General features: G+C 39.4%; 2 protein-coding genes across 3 annotated transcripts; one reads left to right on the top strand and one right to left on the bottom strand.

Moving 5' to 3' along the window:
- Positions 1-342: 342 nt before the first annotated feature.
- On the bottom strand, positions 343-19154 carry grpr (gastrin-releasing peptide receptor). 2 transcript variants are annotated; one of them, XM_030413519.1, is made up of 4 exons: positions 18615-19154; positions 3305-3656; positions 2005-2118; positions 343-1266 (listed from the first exon to the last, which is right to left on the bottom strand). In XM_030413519.1, exons 1-4 carry the CDS (start codon positions 18887-18889, stop codon positions 967-969), a joined length of 1041 nt encoding a protein of 346 aa, XP_030269379.1. In that variant the 5' UTR covers positions 18890-19154; the 3' UTR covers positions 343-966. The 2 variants fall into 2 exon arrangements, with proteins under 2 accessions (XP_030269379.1, XP_030269378.1); XM_030413518.1 differs by lacking the exon at positions 18615-19154 and adding an exon at positions 8328-8850.
- On the top strand, positions 13591-19727 carry LOC115579833 (cell surface A33 antigen-like). The gene is made up of 9 exons (XM_030413520.1): positions 13591-13630; positions 15159-15260; positions 15908-16080; positions 16210-16426; positions 16729-16893; positions 17962-18081; positions 18283-18447; positions 19148-19264; positions 19382-19727. The coding sequence occupies exons 2-9, from the start codon at positions 15203-15205 to the stop codon at positions 19489-19491; spliced, it is 1125 nt and encodes a 374-aa protein (XP_030269380.1). The 5' UTR covers positions 13591-13630; positions 15159-15202; the 3' UTR covers positions 19492-19727.
- Positions 19728-19991: the final 264 nt, after the last annotated feature.

Genomic DNA, 19991 nt, shown 5'->3' on the forward strand with positions numbered 1-19991 from the left:
CCAGACTGAATTACACTCCCACTCATCACAACCTGGCATGATCCTCTCTGTCTGTGAAGCACCAAATTAGGACATTGCGGTGTGATGTAAACGTAGCATGTGACTGTGCAGAATAATCATGTCCAGTGAACACAGTGATGCCGAAACTATGTGGTGTATACACAGTCAACAGGACTGACAGTCTAAACATAACGACAGTACAAAGATGCACATGAGGCTCCACTTCCACTATGAGACGTAATGTAGAGATCAGTGTCGTGCGCACTAATTTGACAGACGTTTTTATAGATTTTTTTGTACGACGTTTCTTCTGTAGCAAAGAAAAACGCATGATGCAATATGTTTCAGCGTGACACAGGCTCAGTGTCTGTTTAATTCCTGTGAGAACTACATGAAAATTGAGTCAAAACAACCAGCAAATATGAACCCACAAATTACAAATGTGATTTGTCTCTCACACTGTGTACAAAAACATCTCAATAAACATCCTGTAACCAAGGACAACCAACATTCAAAATACATATCTAGAGATACAGTTGAAATGTCACAGTTATCACAGCATCTAACACTTATATATATAAAATATAATACAGCAACAGGACATTACACACTATATTCATACAAATATAAATAGATACCACAAACAGTATTAAAGCACACTGAATTCACTTGGATCTTTTGGAAACATCGTTACAAAAGCATGTCACCTTGTTTTATCATCAATAAAGTTATCAAACCTTGTTAAAGGCACTCTATAACTCCTTGAGGCGCAGCCGTCTTCAAACTTAATCGAACTGCACAGAGATGATTATATTCACAGAAGAAAAATCCTTTCATTGGCATCTTTTTTTGTATTATGTTCAGTAAAAAGGAAAGGATTTTACACAGGCCGAAATTAGACAAAGCAGTACTGTACATCAACGGTGATTTATCTGGGATAGGCTATGATAATGTTGGTCACTTCACTTAAACACAGTCCTCCTGGTCCTCATGATCAACGGCATACAGCCGCACACCGTTGATCATGCTCAGACTTGCCACGGAGTGATGTGTGCTGCGGACAGAGGTCACCCGTGTGTTATAATGTGTTGAGCTCTGCGAGGAGCGTCTCAGGATCACACGACAGCAGCAACAAAGGTGTTGATTGAATTGCTTCTGGAAGGTCTTGCTCAGCAGGTAAAGGGCAAACGGGTTGAGGCAGGAGTTGGTGAACGCCAGGATACGAGCAATAACGCTGCAGACGAAGTGAACCAGGGAAGTGTCCACCTGGTGGTGAGAGGGGAGAGGATTATGAAAAGGGTTTATAAGAGGAAAGGAAATAGAGATGTGTGAATACTGGGGGTGTAAACAAATACGAAGACATCCTTCAGATGGGAATGTGCTCTGAGTGTTATTCATTAGACACTTTTCTTTTCATCTCGGGGTTGCCTTCAGTTACACCCAGAAACGATCCTCCATTTTTTTTAAGAATAATCAAGCAATGTGGCTCAGAGAAATTCTAACTTGTACAACTCTGATTCCCTCCAAAATGTGGGACACTTTGCAAAAAATGAACAAAACAGATTGTCATATTCCTTTTTGACATGTACTCAATCGAAAACACAACAAAGACATGTTCATAGATATGTCTCATGTTTACTTTATCGGCTGTATTTTAAAACCATCAAAGCCTCCCATTAAACTGACTGATAACTTTGCCACTAACACAGCCAATGAATCAATAATCTAAGGACATAATCAAAATATGATGTTCCAAATGATAAACTGTTATGCTATCTTGATTAAGTAGCTAAACTTATAAATATAAGGAATACAAATGGCTAGAAAACAATTTTATAAAGTAAATGAAGCCTCTATCTTCCATTTTACTGTGGATGTAAATTCTTATATTTTTTTAAGTAAAAAGACACGGATTTCTCTAAGCTACACAGCAGTATATTCAAACTGATCAAAACAGATCAACACTGACTGTATTAGAATCAAAGAAAAGTGCTTATTGTCTACCTGGGAGTAGTGATAGGAGCGATATAAGTAGATTACATGACTGGGAAGCCAGCACACTGCAAAGAGCCCAACAAACACCAGCACCGTCTTGGCCAGGCGCTTTCTCGATTCAACCTGTGGAGCCAAAGAGAGAAAGTGCAAAGGGAAGAGCAGCTTATTACCCCAAGCGTCTGCAGCAATCATTGTAACATAGAGACGAAAGACGAAAGTGAGGAGAAGTAGTATAAAGGGTGACAAATCCATAAAATGAAGGTGGTCGGTAATGGAAGATGGGTTAAAAAGCACAGGACTTTTATTCAGGATTAAATCGGACCGCTGCTTGTGTCCAGTGTGAAACCTGAGGTCCACAGTGAGTTTTTCTAATTCATCAACAAGTTGCATCAAGGACATAATGTAATGTAAGTTACTATTTACATACACGTATACATACATACATATTTGGTAATGGCAGATGCTCTGATGTTTTGGCATGGATGTGTTGACAGGTATTAATCGTGAAGCAGAATAACCCAATACACCATTGGATCATCATATATTTGATTATTGGATTATTATTACAGATTAATTAGAGAGAAGAGATAAAGAGAAAAAAGAGAGAGGAAAATACTACTCAGAATTTTAGTATTTATGTTGTTAATCAGGTAATAACACAAACTCAGATCTATTTACTTTTTCCATAACCTAATAAATAAGCTGTTCGCAGAAGAAAATAAGGTTCAAAAACACTGTTAGAAGGTAGAAAGGTGGCAGGGTCCGCCACATATAAACACAGTAAAACAGTATGAAACTGTAATGTCCTTTAAGGTCTGTTTGTTTATTCTGTTTGTTCAGTCATGAAAACAATTAGAGCTGCTTTATTTCGTTTCTTTAGAAATCAAGATCTTTCTCTTCTGATTAAAATGTCTTCCCCCAAAATTACATCATGCACCTTTGAGTGCAGTATTTTGGTGAAAGCACTTAGATACTTGAATGCACCATACACAAAATACAACACTTAATCACCAGGGCTATAGTTCACCTTTAGGTCACTGAGGTTATGAAGTTGTATAAAAACTACAAACAGATGGTGGGCACCTAATTGACAGGATTCAGTCATTGGAAATTTTAGTCAGTGTTGTTCTGAAGGTTTAGAACCATAAGTATGACCATACTGGTTCGGATTGTAACAAGAAATATCTGAAAAATCAGATAAACAGTTACCTTAATAGATAAAAAATTCAGTAAGGGATGGGGGGAACTCGTGACCTCAGTATATCCCAAATCAGGCTACAGCCCTGGTAATGACAGTTTTAACACTGGCCTGTTGTCTTGCTTGCACGTTCCCCTCCACAGGCAGGTCTGAGGCGCTCCTCATCAGGCTCCGGGCGATGAAGGTGTAGTACATGGATATGACCAGCAGGGGAATGACGTAGAAAATTAGGAAGGAGGCCATGGAGTGGATCTTGGGGTGCAGTTCCCCAGCGTGGGGATAAGGGGCGCAGGTGACAAAGCTCTCATTAGTGGAGGTGACGTTGAAGGTGTGGAGGTCTGAGTAGATGGCCTCAGGGACAGCGAGGAGCAGGGAGAAGACCCAGATGAGCACCGCTCGCAGTACAATGCTGGTAGTGGTGCTTGATGTTTGGATGTCCAGGGGCTTCACGATGGCCCTGTACCTGGTGGATATATTGGGGAGATTAACTTTTTAACAGATTAGTGTATCTCGATGTGAGAAACCACTATGACTCTCACACCCCTTTCTAGACAAACACTCAACACTTGGTGCCCTTTAATATTCATTCAAATGTTATTATAGTCCTGTTTTTGGTTTCAGCTAAGGAAAATATTTTGCTCTTTATTGTTCCACTTTGTTCTCTAGCTGCTTGCTATTGGGCTGATGAGAGCAATGAGAGTGATCCGGACCTGTAGTAAAGTTTGTAATGGCAGCAAAACCAGAACAGTAATCGAAAAATACATATAAATCATTCAAAAATAAAGCTGCAGGAAACAGCAGAGCTGACGGTTATTCTCCTTGAGTTCATAACTGCAAACACCCATTTCACATGTAATCTATTGTTGATACATAAATATTGTTAATAGCTTCTTTAACATGGCCAAATGTCTATGGTGAGATTTCTTGACATTTCATTGTCAAGTTTGGAAGCCTTACATTGTTTCAGTGAAGACTCTATTTGGCAGTAATAGCGTTGTAAAAAAAAAAGTACCCAAACGCCATATGCCTACTTGAGTAAAAAAAGAAAATTATATGTTCAAATATTATGTAAAAAAAAAAAAGGCAATCATATTAAAAGTGCTTGAGTAAAAGTCTTAAAGTATCTGATATTACATGTACTGAATATGCAAGCCATTCACCAATTATCTGATCATCAGACTGTGTTTTTGTGGTTTTGTATGTTTGTATTTGTTAAATTTGATTGTCTGCTTAAACAGATTAAATTAAAATGTGCTGCTCGGGTTCTAATGCAGCAAATCTGCAGAGTGCAAGTTGTCAAATGCAGGCAGCTGAGTAAAAACGCAATATTTGCGTGAAAGCACACTCAAGTAACGTACATGTAGCCCAAAAATGTGTGTTTTAAAAGGGATCACTGGAGGAGTCACCCCGATTCAATTACAGCCAAAGTGACAAAGCCAACAGGAATAAATGTCAGCCGAATATATTTTCCCCAGTCCGTCGAACCAGGAGATGTTCTTGATTCTTGATGTCCCTGATCTGATAATCAGTAGAAGTAAATACATTAGTCCTGTTGAATTTGAAGAAGTAATATAGAAAGTGTGGAGCAATGAGTCTCATCTTGGACATAACATCAACCTGGCAGTGTTATGAATCTCAGGAGGGAGTAATGATTCATATAATCTTCAGCAGATTCAAACCTGGTGATGCGATAAGCGATCCGCAAAATTAAACACAAAGGCAGACAAGTCCATTTATGTTTCCTCTCTCCACCTCCGCAGTTTCATTGAATCTTGTTTTAATTGAATTAGTCCTCCACTTGCCTGTGTTCAAGGCAGTTGTTTAAGACGTTTTAGATAAAACCTTTGAAAAACACACTTTGAAAACATCACTTGATTCAAGGATCATTTGCTCACAATAATCTTATGAAGGAGATAAACTGATAACACATCACAAGCTGAGTTTAGTACCTCTGCCTGGAGACTGAGCTGCCATCTTTTGCAACAAAAGTCCTGTAATTGTGTATGACAGCAATGTATCTGCAGAATGACCATATGTGTGTGTTTAATCATCAAGGGATCATTCATTTTATATTTAAAAAACATGTTTTCTCAGTCACCTTACATAAGCAATGGGTTCATACGTAAGACACAATTCTATGTAGAGAAAAGACTAGTGATGATTATACATGTGTTTTATTCACTTAATTTGGCGGGAAAAGTAAAGAAACACATCCTTTGTTTGACTTCTTACTTTACGTCAGCCACCAACAAAATGCTCTGCTTCCCACACATGCACTGTACCAGCATCCTGTGCCACTGCTGAGGGCTACAGGGATCCGTGTGCTTTTATTGCATGTTAATGATATTAGTGAAACCACATAGCTGAGGTGAGCGCGGTCGAGGAGTGGCTGCGGGAGAGAGAGAGAGATGGAGAGGGCTCAGAAGAGCAGCGCCAGGTGAGCGATTGGCAAAGCTGGCACCTGTTTACTGATGGAGGTCTCCCTTTAAATCCAGCAGTGTGCTGGACCCTCAGAGGGGAGATGCAAGGGAGAGCAGCTGGGAGAAGCTGCAGACGAGACGCACAAGATGCGATTGGACCCTTTGAGTTGCTTTACTTTGTGTTGAGTGTGTTTAAGCAAAATGAAGATGGGCTCGAAACCAGAACTGTGTCCGTGGTGCCTGCTGAGATTACCCACGGTAGCACTGGAAAGGCTACACACATCATTGTGTTGATATTGATATACCGTTGCAGACAAATCACATTAATGATTTAAGCTCAGTGACGAGTTTGCAGGTTGAACTCCAAAGGCACAGGCACATTCAGCACATGCCGAGGGCCTCCTTGCCAATATGGGGTCCAGACATTAACTGTCTACATTAAATAATATTTAACAGATATCTTTTAGTTACGTTTAAAAAAAATCTCAGTGTTCATATATCCATTTATTAATGTGTGTTTTCTTTTTAAAAATACACAAGGTCAGCATCAGAGAGCAGGAAAAGGTATTTCAGTGGTTTCATCTTATCGAAGGTCAGGAGAAAGCACCCAAGGTTTCCACTGTTTTGAAACATTTTTCTATTATCTAAATCTGAATAAATATATATATATATATATATACACATATATATACATATATATATATATATACATACACATATATATATACATATAAATACATAAATACATAAATATATATATATATAAATATATATATATATATATATATATATATATATATATATTACATAGAGCCTATTTAAACTTGCCCTTTTTTTCATCCTCTATCACATCTGCCAGCCTGGCTCTGCTCGGTTTGACTCAACGTTGCAGGGTTTTGCACTTGGTTATCTGCTTGAAGGTGTGTCTTAATGATGCACTTGTCTCGATCCCCGCAGTGCTATCAAAGGAAAACCTCTAACAAAGTGGCTCCGCTAATTTGGTTAATTAGCTTCTTTCCTATGACTTCTTCGTAATAAAAGCCTCCTCAAAGCCAGGTAATTTAAAAGCTTTCATCATGAAGCAGCATTACAGGAAAATGTTGCTTTTTTACCAGCAGTAACTGAACAAGACTCCCAAAACAGCTCAAAATGAAAGAGATGAAACAGTAAAACAAAGCAGATAATTGAAAAGTAAAAACAGGACAAGAGAAACTAAATAAATCCAGTTAGAAGCTACAAAAGTACTTTCTGCACATGAGCTGAGCTTTGATTTGAGGGGGAAACAGGTTGATTGTTACGGGCTGGCCGTCGGCGTGAGTCACCACCGCAGCCCACACTTTTTAAACAAACTGACATTCAAGGGCAACACAATTACATGCTTTTACTTTGTCTATATGTGGCGGACCCTGCCACCTATTCTAGCTTCAAACAGTGTTCTGGGGACCTTATTTTCCTCTGAGAACGACTTGTTTACTCAGATATAGAAAAGATAAATACTTCTGAGTTGGTATTATTACCTCATTAATATTGTTAACATTAAAATTCTGAGTTTGAATTTCTTCTCCATGACTACAGAGTGCGCCTTTAATATACATACAGTATATAATGTACAATGAACTGTATTATAAAGGACAGTACTTCACCAATGAGCGCAGGACTGACCAACTGTAATGAACACCAACATATAAATAAATAAACTAAACTAAATAAACAAGCATAATAATAATCGTGTGGCAGATTAGTCATCTTGTTTGGTTACCAGATATCCAAATGGTGTAGGGAAGGGGGCCAGAAAATACCATCTGCCCAGTGTAATCCACTCATTCAGCCCAGATTGATTTACCTTACTGACAAAAACAATTGCTGCTCTGCCAAGGTAGTTTGACAGTGAAATGTAACAATAATATTCTCCTGCTGCGAGAAGAAAGAGGCGGCCTCAGCCTGACAAATATGATTAAATGGATGGATGCATGTGGCAATCAACACCTCTGATTTACCTTTGAGTGTAAATCACGCAGCTACAACGAAGACACACCACACTCAATCATCGACCGAATATGAGACTCCAAGAATGAGTCTCGGATTTAAACATCACCAGTATGTATTATTTATAAGAGCAGGTTAATGAGAGAGGTCATGAGAGGAAACACGTGCATGCTTGTCATTCAGTCACGCACAATTGACTAACACAATATTTTCCCACCAGCAGGTGATCCACAGCGTTTTCCCCTCAGATTTCAAACAAACTCCTCTTGTCATGTTTTTTTTGTTTGTTTGATTTTTTTTTAATCAAAGCAACCTGAGACATATTTTTAGGCGCACAAAACATCCACGATCACCTCGGTCATTCTGATATTAAGCATTTCCTCCAGACTGTCACGCTGATATTTACCCGAGCAGGCCAGAGTCATCTCACATGTTGGATCATTAGTTGACAGCAATTAATTGACAACTGATTCTGCAACAATCGATCAGTGGCTGACAGCTCCCTCGCGCGTGACAGTCTCCTGATCAATAAACAGTTAATATTTGCTTTCCATTAGAATGATAATGATCAATCTGGCACATATGGCGCGTATTTGTTTTTAGAGACAGAGGGAAGGTGACATGTGGATCACCTGGATGCCACGGAGCCATATTAAAGTTACTGATTACAGGGTCAATAAAGTTAAAGATGGTGATAATAACACACACACAAAAAAAAGCATACCTACCTGTCAGCAGAGAGGGCTGTGAGCGTGAATACAGACACCCCGACCGAAGTGAGCTGGATGAACGGGATGACTTTACAGCCCACTCTCCCGAACAGCCACTCCTCTGACAGGTAGCGGCTCGCGTCCACCGGGGCGCAGGTCACCAGCAGTAAAACATCTCCCAGCGCCAGGCTGGACATGAACAGGTTCGGCACGTTGCGGATGGATTTGGCAGAGCAGAACGTCTTGATGAGGGTGATGTTGCCGATCAGCCCCGACACGCTGATCACACCGTAAACAGAAGCGATGGCCACGCCGGTGAACCACATCGTCCGCGCCGAGCTTTGGACAGCAGCAGTGACGCTGCGCGACGCGTTTGGGTGCAGATGCTCCATCTCTCCAAGTGTCCGACAGAGTTCACCGCCGAAGAGACAGTCCTCAAGCTCAGAGGGATATATGTATGCCGACCGAAGGCGAAAGTATTCTGGTGACAATCTCGTGTCCACCTTCAGAGTTGTTGCGCGCGACCTCGTCGGTGGGTCTGCTGCAGGGGCTGCCACCCACCCAGTGAGCTCAACATGCACCAATAATGAACAATCAATATGTGTGAAGCATGAAAAACGATTTGTCTTGTTTAATTAAAACGTGCTCAAAGACTCAAAGACAGTCTGTTCTGTTTGCCATGTTTGTTTGGGTTTTTTAAGGTTCTCTGCTACAAGTGTTGGTTAATTTTCACAAGATGCTTATTAATGTGAAATCAAACATGACATAAATAACATAATGTCCTGTGCGGTTTTACTAATAGCGCAATAATCGTGTTCAGTTCAGATTTTAAGTTATTAATTCATTATTATAGTAATGCATTTGTAAGCGCTTGTAAGAAAGTTGTTAACAGTTTCTTGACGCTTGATAACGTTGATAAACATCTAATGAGTTTCTTTATGATTAGGCTGTTCAATATTATTGCAAACGCCTTAATTTACTACGTTTATTTTGTTGCATTAGTAATATTAATAGATGCATTATGACGCATCAATAAGCAGTTAATCATGCACTTCCTAACAGTTGAGTATACTTTTTGCCACTATCTTGTGTGAGAGCAGTGCCTTATTAAGACCAACAGTTTGTATTTCCTGCTTGTAAGAAACTCTTTTATAGACTTTCTAAAATGTCTATAAAATGTTAACAAGTGTCTTATAAATGCTTATATCTGTCTTATAATCTCACAATAAACATGTTATCATACATATATTAACACCTTAATCATGTTAATAACAATATAATAAGGACTTCTAAGGGCCCTATTACCTATTAACTAATGCTCATAACAAGAACATTAATATAAACTATCACTTTCCTGGCTGACCTCTGAAGTTTTCTCTTTTCTAATGTTGGATCAAAATCGATGCATGTTTTTAGCTTTTTTCCTGATCGGCAACTTTGCCTGTACATCTACAGGAAAAGGTGCAATGGCCCCTGGCATTTAATCCCCAGTCCTTTGAGTATGACATTACTTGAATAGAGCGGAACATATCCTTAGACTGAAAATTGTTTCTCACTTACACAGCAGGAACCATGCCACCATTTGATTACAAGCAGCTTCGCAAGGCTCATGCAATATGCTACAGAATCACGGTACAGCAAAATGGATCTACAGCAGAGATTACACCATACATTAGAATATTGCGACATAGTTGCACATTTTTTAAACAGCGGACTACTTGCAGGTTCCCATGTGTATGAAAATGTCTTTTTATCCCACCCACTTTTCATTGTTTTACAAGAACTAACATTAGCTGCAGCTTGTGAGAAAGCTCTGCACAGAACTTTAAACTCTGTGTGGGAGTGTCCTCACAGAGTCGTTAAGGACACATGTGAGCTTTGAGTTTCAGAGTTGTTAGGGCTTCATGTGGGTCGTTGACTTAACTGGCCTTCATGTGGGTTGCTAGGGCTAGGTGAGCACAGGTGTGAATGGTAGGTGGGTGATAATAGTCGTAGGCCACCTCCTTAGTCATTTCAGTTTGACATAGATAGATTCCTTTGTCCCTCTTTCAAACCATCTGTCTTCTCTTGCCAAGATGTATACATTACACTACATTCAAAGGAATGATTTTGCCCTTTCAGATGTAAGTGGGCGGCAGAGTCTTTATCTGAGGATTTGGCCCTCCTGTGTTGTGCCATTCATTTATGGAAAGGTTGTTTTGTCTCCCCTGTATACACATCTGTGTAGTCCTGGTCGCACTGAAAAGCATAAACTACATGTAGTGAAAAAATGAAAAAAGTCCTCCCTTTGAGAGCTGCAATGTAAACATCTTGGCCAGAGATGACAGATGGTTTGAAAGAGGAGTAAAAGAATCCATCTTATATCTTTATTTATAGCTTCTTTCAAACCTCATATGCTTTGCAGCTGAAGGTCAGTGTTGCCTTTCAGTGATCATGTTTTGCTTTCCAATATGTGTATTATCTGTGTTATTGTAAGCTACCATTAGAAATGACCCTGATGAGGATAAATATTTTTAATTAAAAAGAAGCAAATGGTTATTTCTGACTCTACAGACTATAATTTTTACCATATACAGCATCTTAGTTTAACATTTGAGCACGTTTATATTTGCTAAATATCAACAAAGACAAAGCATAGTGGATGTTTATTTGATGCAGGTATACTGTTCTGCGCATCAACCAAAATATTGGACAGTCATTTTGTCCAGAAGATGGTGCTAGTGGGCGAGTTAAGTGATCACAAAAGTTCTTAAAATTGGGTGGCATGAAAGTTTGTTTCCAAAGGTAAGATAGAGCTTTCACAAAAGACACAAATTAACTTCAAGGTCAAGTCAAACTTTTGTGCCAACTGATTCCAGGTGTTGAGATATTTCACTGTCTATCCATCATTTTCTACCACCTGCCTGGAACCAGGTCACGGTCGCAACAGGCTGACAAGGTTGAGAAGGCCCTCTCTCCAGCAATGTTTCCAGCATGTCCTGTTGGATCACGAGGTGTTCCCAGGCCAGATGAGATATATAATCTCTCCATCGTGTTCAACCCTGGAGTTGTCTTCTAGATGGACGTGCCCCAAAAGGTCGCCAACTGGTGAATCAAAAGCTTTGCCCTCCTGCTCAGCTCCCTCTTCACCACGACGTCCCAGTACATTACCTGCATCCCTCGGTAGGGATGCATTACCTGCATCCCTACTGAGGCCACACCAAACAGTCTTTCAAACACACTCTGCATGTTACCCTAACTCAAGAGCCTGACACACTTCTTCACTTGGGGAAACAACTTGCACTCTTAACCCAGAGGGAACATCCACCAGACAGAAATGTTAATCTGTTGGTGGCGCAAGGACACAAGCCAGGAACTCACCAGAGTCAAAAGGATTTATCCTCTGGGCACCATGAATATCTGTACCGAATTTAATTGCAATCATTTCAGAAAAATTTAGGAAATGTGGTCTTAGATTGTTTAAAACTGCACGCTGAAAATCTGAGCTCAATTCAGGTCTAGTCATTTGAAACTGTGCATGCAACATAGAGTGAGTCATTTTGTGCTCCTGCGGGGGCTTCGAGATGCGGTGGCTTCACAGACTGACTGATCCAATTTACCTGATTTCCCAGTAGCTTCACATACTGTTTTAGCCCGGCGGGTTCCTGTACAAAGTGACGTATCTATGGACGACTGCCTCAGGGTGATGCACTTTACAGGTACCAGAGATGAAAAAGGGCTGACAGGTCATCAGCATGCACTATGTGGAGTAACGATCCATTAAGACCCCTTGCAGGCTATGCACTGAATTGTATCATCAGCAGGTACAAACCCAGGAAGAATGGTGGCCTGTTATCCAGCAGGGTGTAATACGCCATAGAGAAAGAACACCTCTAATCCCTGGTATTCTCTGTGGTTTGTCAAGAGCTGCCAAGCAATTCTGCCTGCTTTTATTGTACGAGATAGCGAATGAAAGGTGTCTGGAGTTATTATGTGGGGGCAAGATAAGACTGCCAGGAGCACAAGAGATTAAATTGGTAATAGTGTTAAGCAGAGGAGAAGGAGGGGATGAGAGATAGGGAAAAGAAACTAGAGGTGAGGGTCGGCCTGGATAAAGTAAACCTGTATGGTCTCATTCACATACATGATACATATATATACATATACATGTATGCAAGCAAATAGCACTGACTGCTAACATATCCTGGCAACTGTACTTTTCAACCCATATAAGAGGGTTATAAAGGAAATTAATAATTTACACAAAGAGAAGGTTGCCCTTGAAGCACAAAATGTTACACAAATATCAAGCAAAAGATGTTGTTGTGACACTCACTCTATAGTCAGACACTTGAATCTTAATTTTACAGCAGAAGTTCAGTATGTGGTCAGACGGACGAGGCAGCAGGTTTCACAGGAAACCTTCAAACTGATAAATAAAAAGGTGGATGGCAGTATAAATGTTTACAGGCTTCAGCCTTGACTACTCAGGATTAAGACAGTGCTGCATCTTTCCTTCAGAGTCACCTGTCTGTGATGACCCATAAGTGCCAGAGTGAGAAACTTAGTTACAAAAGAAGCTTAATTGAAAGTTACATGATTGATTTTATCTTTGTGATCTCCAAATACAGGCATCATTTCTAGCTAATCTTTCACATGACTGAGTGGTGTTACGAGGCGAGAGAGTGCGGTTGCTTCTCAACATGAATAGCTTCAGGAAGTAAAACCATGAGCTTTTACCACAGCCTTTGGCAGAATACCATGACAACAATATCAGCAGTACCAACGGCTATCCTCAATTTTGCATTCAAATGCAGAAAAATAACTGTTAATTTCATTGTCGATTAATCTAAAGATTTAAATGCTTATCACAATTCCCCATGCCCCAAATTGCTTTGTTTTTACCATTTGCAGTCCAAAACATAAAGATTTGTTAAAAGTACCAAGGTTAGTAAAAGTACAGTTATTGGGTTAAAATGTTACCTGGGTAAATCTGAAAGTCAATTATACAAAAAGTATGTCAGTAAAAGTCAAGTATGATATTAAATGTACTTAAGTATCAAAAGTATTTTTTGGGAAATGAATATACTTAAGGCATAACTAAATTATACATTTACATTATAAGATGCACCGTTTTCATCAAAACTGCTAGATCTCTCTCAAAAAAAGGCATCATTTTGAGGCACGCCCACAAGGCGCATTGCTCAAACAACACCACAAGATCTCTTTAGTTTCATTTTAGAGAAAATGCACACACAGAGGAATAAGTGACGGTTAGATTAAGATAATAAAAGTCTTGACTGTGGAGGGGAGGATTTCTACCTTGACTCTACTGTCACTGGGTGAGTTATTCCTGGAAGAAATATTTCCCTCTTTTACTTTGTACCTTACCAAGCTGCCACAGCTGAAACTCTTGAAATCAACATCATCAAATTTTGATATGCTTTTGGTTTGACCCATTTTGTCTTACAAAGAAAAGAAACCCTATTGAACGGTATTTTATTAAAGGCATACGAGACTCGTTTCTAAATTGCAATAATCAAACTCAACTAGGGTTACAACTGACCAACCATTACTTTACCATGAATTTGTCAACTAAATATTTTCCTGATCAGTGGTCAACAGGCACTGCTCAAGAAGTTATCCATCTCCATACTGCTGTCTTTTTCTATGAAGAGTAGTCCACTCACCCCAAATGAACCCTCATGTTACATGCAATAAAGTTTATTAGTCTACTTATTAGTCAATTGTATTTTTGATGTTGGTTAGATGTGTGGTGATGTGTTGTGGTATGTGTGTTTTTTATTGTATTTCTAAACTCATTAAGTGTTGTAGTTTTATGAAAGGGCCACTGTAAAATGTAAGACTATGTAATTTGGGGGCTTCTGAAGACTTGGATTACACCAGAAGAAGGGCCGTAGTCAGGATTTCAGAAATATTGAGATCATGCGTCCCACCCCCACCGATAGATAGATTTATAGATAGATAGACAGATAGACAGACAGATAGACAGATATACAGACAGACAGACAGACAGACAGATAGATAGATATATAGATAGATAGATAGATAGATAGATAGACAGAGCATTCACATGGGTAACACTTTATAATAACCATCAGTAATACATGGTAAATATATAGTTCAGCAGTAACATGGCTCATAAAACATGTATAAAGTAAGTGTAATGGTTAAATACTTTAGTTGCAAGTATTTCTTATTATGAACATCGATTGTAACTTTCCAACAAACAATTGATAATAAGTAATAATAATAATAAAGCATTTCATTGCTCATCAGCAGAGAAATAACTGTTGGATAAAGTTTAATCAACGACAAATTTGACGTTTTTAATTATGTATAAATGTTTATTTTAATGATATGATAGATAATATAAAGTCCTTACAGAAAATGTTTTGTCGACTATGAAACTTCACTTGACTTTCCTTAGAAATGAGGGTGAGGCGTTAATGACACATTCCTATCATGTGTCGGCTTGTTCCATGTACAGCAGGATACAGCATTGTTCCAGTCACCTCCACTGGGTAGTGCTGCAGCACAGCACAGACACACAGTACAACCTGATGCTGAGTCACTTGAGGTGATCTCTGTTTTCTGCTTTTGAAAAGCACCTTCTCTTCTTTTTATATGAGTGCTCAAGATTTTACCAAAACCATGCACTTCACTGAGATGGCACTGTGAACAGCAGATGGAGGCCAGAGACTGGATTTGCTTTTATTCTCTATCAGGAGCGCAGCTTTCATCCAAACCTGCATATAAGAAAAAACACATCCTGCCAAGTCAGGAATTGGGGGCACACCCACAAGGCCCATTGCTCAATCGATGCCATTAAATCTGTGTTTCATTTAGCGAGAAAGAACGCACAGAGAAGGATCAGTGACGGTTAGATAAAGATGATAAAAGTCTTGACCATGGAGGGGAGGATTTCTACCTTGATTCTTCTGTGCCTGGGTGAGTTATTACTATTACTAAGACATGTTTGTCTCTCTTTTTAGGATTTTTTTAAATTCAGGAATAGAAACTATAAATCAACATCATCAGTTATTAGTATGCTTTCAACTAGACCCATTTCCTTTCACATATATGCAACCTTATCGAATGTTTTGGTATTAAAGGTACCAAAACATTCGATAAGGTTGCAAAGATATGAGCAATAATACAACTCAGCAAGCCAACCAACCATTACTTGAATTCTATTTTTAATTATTTAGAATTTATTTTATTTATCATTGTCTTGATCAGTGGATGAAGTTTTCGGTCTAGGTCTGTAAAATGCCCATCACAAGTTCCCAGAGCCCATAGTCTTAAAATGTCTTCCTCTTTTCAACAGATGGTACAAATTCAAAAATAGAGATGGTGGTTTTCAAGTCCGGGGCTAGATGGTTAGCACGCTAACTTCAATAGATATCTCTTCAACACGATACATAGGTGTCATTTACCAAATCTTTCTTCACATTCTGTTGAAAGTGTTTTTGGATGTTTTAAACTAAAATTCTTACATTTCATTTGCATCTTTAAAACAACTTCATCAACTCAACCACAGCAGATGTAGGTGCAGCTACTATTGATCGTTATTCTCTGTTTTTTAAATCTTACAGTGCTGTCAGGTGTTGGTGCCATCCAGGTGAACATCCCACAGGAGTTATATGAGAATGTCAGAGGTGACAACATCACACTGCCCTGCAGCTTCACACCCAAAACCCCATTAAAGGGGACTGAACTAGTTATCATCTCATGGTCTGCTGAGGGTGCACAAGCTGGTGCTAAAGAGGTCAGACTACTACTATGTGTTCTGTCTTTGTATGTGTTCTGTCTCTAATTATGAATAAGAACAATAAGAAGACAAGAGGACTTTGCGTTCTTCCTCTTTTAATGTTCCTCTGCTGTCGTTCTCTAACAGATCCTGATCCTCACTCATTATTCCCTGAATAAACAAACTGACGTCACATCACCGTATGTAGGTCGGGTCTCCCTGGACGTAGATATTGCAACGGGAAAGGCCAACCTGAAACTGTTCTCCATCACACTAGCAGACAACAAGGTGTTTGAGTGTCGTGTCCAGATCCCGGGTGATGATGAGGGCAAACGGGCTGACACGGCACGTTTGGTGGTTCTAGGTAACATTTAATTTGTTTCTAATAATTGTTTTAAAGTGGATAAAAAACTTTAGTGTGGCATATTTACTATCAGGTATTATACTGTATCTAATTAAAATGTTAAAGTTCGGTCAGTATGTTTTGTATTTAAATGTAAGTTGATTATAAAAAGGAAACTTTCCGTGTTGACCACTTCGCCAACGTCCCTACTTTACTGTATTACCAACTGGCATCTTTATGTCACAGCGCTCATTTTACATTATCTAACTAAGTGTGATAAGGTGACCTTTTTATTTATTTAGATTTTCTTTTTTTTTTCCTAGTTGCTCCATCTACACCCACCTGTAAGATCCAGGGTAAGGTAGAGTATGGAGAGAACATCAACCTGACGTGTCTGTCTGAGGAAGGCTTGCCACCACCCACTTATAAGTGGGATAGTCGAGACGTCAGGAACACGCCTCGTGCCCCTGCTCCAAGAACAACTGACAGTGAGTTTACTGACACCGTTTCTGACAGGAGTGTTGAGTCAGGAAAAAAATATCAGTTGACTCTCAGTTAAGAAAAGGTTAACTTATCTCTGCATAAACCATATTAACAAGGCGCAAATGTTCCTCTAACATCCCACTCAGGGCTGGAAGCAACATAATTTTATGTTGCTGTGTTCCTGGAAGCCCTATAAACGTAGTGACTTTTAGAAATTGTTATCAATTTTCTACTTGCCAAGTGATCAGCAATTGAAAAAATGAGTGAAAATCTAAAGGCACAATGGGACATATTTCATGGTTAAACAACATTCGATAACACACAAGCTAAAATTAGCATTCACCCACATCTTAGCTAATGTTACTGTTTGATTACATCCTGTTCGTCTCACTTTCTGGCTTAAATAAATGTGTCCCAGATGTGTGTTGATATTTAAGACTTCATTTACGACTTTTCCATCGTATTGTGTAACACTATCAAATGGTAATGTTGGCTCAGAAGTGGTTGAATACTAATGTTAGCTAGCTGTTACGTGCTATCATATATGTTACTTTACCTTGAAATATGGCCCAATGGGCCTCCGTATTCAGTGTCCATACCCTGATGGGACAATAAGAAAGGTTTATTCACCTGTGGTCATGATGAGAGTGAGGGTCATGTCACTCTCTACAAGTTGTAACTTTAACCTCTGTCTCGCAATCAATTTCGGGTCAATCCTCAACTGCATTTTTGTTTAAAGCTGAACCACAGGATGGTCTGTAGCTCTCACGAAGCTGAAGACTACACTGTTGTTTCTGAACACCAACAAAGAGTAATGAGCAAATCTGGAGATTCAATGGCACTCACTAGACTTTCAAAAAAAAAAAAAAAATCAGAGGCTGTTGCCTGGCCACATTCACTACATGTTATGTTTTAAAATACCTAACCGAAACAGATGCGTTTGACTACGACCTACCTAACTAATTCTCTCATCTGCATCACTACACATTTGCATTATCAAGATCACATCACACTTTGGACTGATAGATAAGGTGTCCACTAACCCGATGCATCTTTGTCTCTCTGTCTTTCAGGGGGAGGCATCCTGTCTCTGTACAATATCTCCAGAGACACATCAGGATACTACATCTGCACCTCAATTAACAAGATCCGCTCTGCAACCTGCAACATCACCCTCTCAATCCTTCCTGCAAGTGAGCAAAACCTTCTTATTACACAGTCTCAATAACAATCTGGAAACTTAGTATTAGCAATAAATCTTGACAAAAATCCATTAAAATAAACATCCTCTTTCTCCTGTCAAAGCTCGGTCAGTATCATCTATCAGCTGGCATCTTTATGTTAAAACAAGTTGTATGAGTTAGTTATTAATTCCCATTTCTCTTTTTTACTAGTTGCTCCATCTACGCCTATCTGTAAGATACAGGGTATGGTAGAGTACGGCCAGAACATTAACCTGACGTGTGTGTCAGAGAAAGGGTCGCCACAACCCACCTATAAGTGGGAAAGTCGAGACGTCAAGAACACTCCCCATGTTGCAGATCCCAGAACAACCAACAGTAAGTATCAGTGACACCATTTCTGATGGGACTACCGAGTCTGGAGAAAATAAAATAGTTCTCTGGCGTTCATGGGTTGTACTTGAGGTTTTTCTCGCATTTGGCCAGAGGCAGAGCTGATGCAGCGTATTGTGAGCAGTAGTTGCCCTGCCAGTAAACACACTGACCTTTTTGGCTGTTGCAGCTGCAGTGTCTCTGGGCTCGCAAGACAGGCTGGGTGGCAGAGTAGCAGCAGGGCAGCTGGGCAATAGCAGCAGCCTGCCGCCCAGGGACACTTTGCAGTGAAGAGGGGCTCTGGAGGTTGAGTGACCCAAAGAGGAGCAGTGGGGAGACTGGGGGACAGGCTGAAGAGGCCGGGGTGATTGATCCAGAATAAGGCTGCGCAGAAGAAACACAAGGAAAAAAATATTGTGATGATGTTGAAAGTATCTTGAGGTAACATTAAAGTAGTCACAATTTAGTCTATTTTGATTATGACCTACCTAACTACCATCTCACTCTACTGCATCACACCAATGAATAACCAAAATCTACAATGACAATCCCAGGGACTACTTTAAATAGCATCAATTATTCATCAAGTGCACTTTTTTATGAGAAGAAACCTCTGTAGTATTTAATTGATAAAATGTATGACATAATATACGACAGCAATAAAATAATGACAGCAATGATGCGTGTTTGTCTCTCTGTCTTTCAGAGGGAGGCTTTCTGTCTCTGTACGATATCTCGACAGATACGTCAGGAAACTACATCTGCACCTCAAGTAACAAGATCCGCTCTGCAACCTGTAACATCACCCTCTCAGTCATGCCACGTGAGCAAAACCTCACTTTAACACCTCCTCATCATTAATAATCTGCAAACTTGATATTTTCAAATGATCTTGACAAAAATGCATTAAAATATACATCCCTCTTCATCCTTCCTGCAGCATCCATGAACACTTGTCCCACTGCAAGAATAATTTGTGTAGTCATTGCTACGTTGATCATACTCATCATCATCATCGTCTGTTGCTACTGCAAGAAGAAAAAAGTTTGAGGGGCAATGCATTACAATATGCATCCTTCTTCTCCCAGGAGATTTAAAGCTCAGTCAACATCATGTTCAGCTTTTAAATATTCCTATTAAGTTAGTGTAGCAGGTCATGCGTTTAACAAAATTGGCAATATCTATCATTTTTGTGCAACACATCAGTTTTTTACTCTTTATATGTTAAACTGCATTGTGCCTTTGAAAAAAAAAATAAAACTATGAATGAAAATAAGAGAGGAACAACATGACTGAATTATTCTGAAATGTACCTGTTCTATCTAGCACTGCACAAGTGAGGCCCAGAGCTTTTGAAAATGGTTACCAGTTTGGCCGATTTGGGGGATGACATTCATGCGAACCAGCTTTGGATTAATATCAGGAATGTTTTCCAAACTAGGAAAGCATTTTAATCGTCTTTAAAGTTAGTGAAGGATAAGTTTACCCAAAAATGTAATTCAGTCACTACTCGCCACCATGCTGATAGAAAGTCAGGTGAAGTTTCATCA

The sequence above is a fragment of the Sparus aurata genome, chromosome 4 (genome assembly GCF_900880675.1).
Source record: "Sparus aurata chromosome 4, fSpaAur1.1, whole genome shotgun sequence".
Classification (NCBI taxonomy): domain Eukaryota; kingdom Metazoa; phylum Chordata; class Actinopteri; order Spariformes; family Sparidae; genus Sparus; species Sparus aurata.

Bases quoted from the DNA above. Each gene is read 5' to 3' on its own strand.
- grpr (XM_030413518.1), bottom strand. From the start codon at position 8,701: ATGGAGCATCTGCACCCAAACGCGTCGCGCAGCGTCACTGCTGCTGTC. The intron at 3,657-8,327 runs GTAGGTATGCTT...TATATCCACCAG, and splicing joins ACAGCCCTCTCTGCTGACAG to GTACAGGGCCATCGTGAAGC. The intron at 1,267-2,004 runs GTAGACAATAAG...TCTCACCACCAG, and splicing joins GCTCCTATCACTACTCCCAG to GTGGACACTTCCCTGGTTCA.
- LOC115579833 (XM_030413520.1), top strand. From the start codon at position 15,203: ATGATAAAAGTCTTGACCATGGAGGGGAGGATTTCTACCTTGATTCTT. The intron at 15,261-15,907 runs GTGAGTTATTAC...TAAATCTTACAG, and splicing joins CTTGATTCTTCTGTGCCTGG to TGCTGTCAGGTGTTGGTGCC. The intron at 16,894-17,961 runs GTGAGTTTACTG...TCTGTCTTTCAG, and splicing joins TGCTCCAAGAACAACTGACA to GGGGAGGCATCCTGTCTCTG.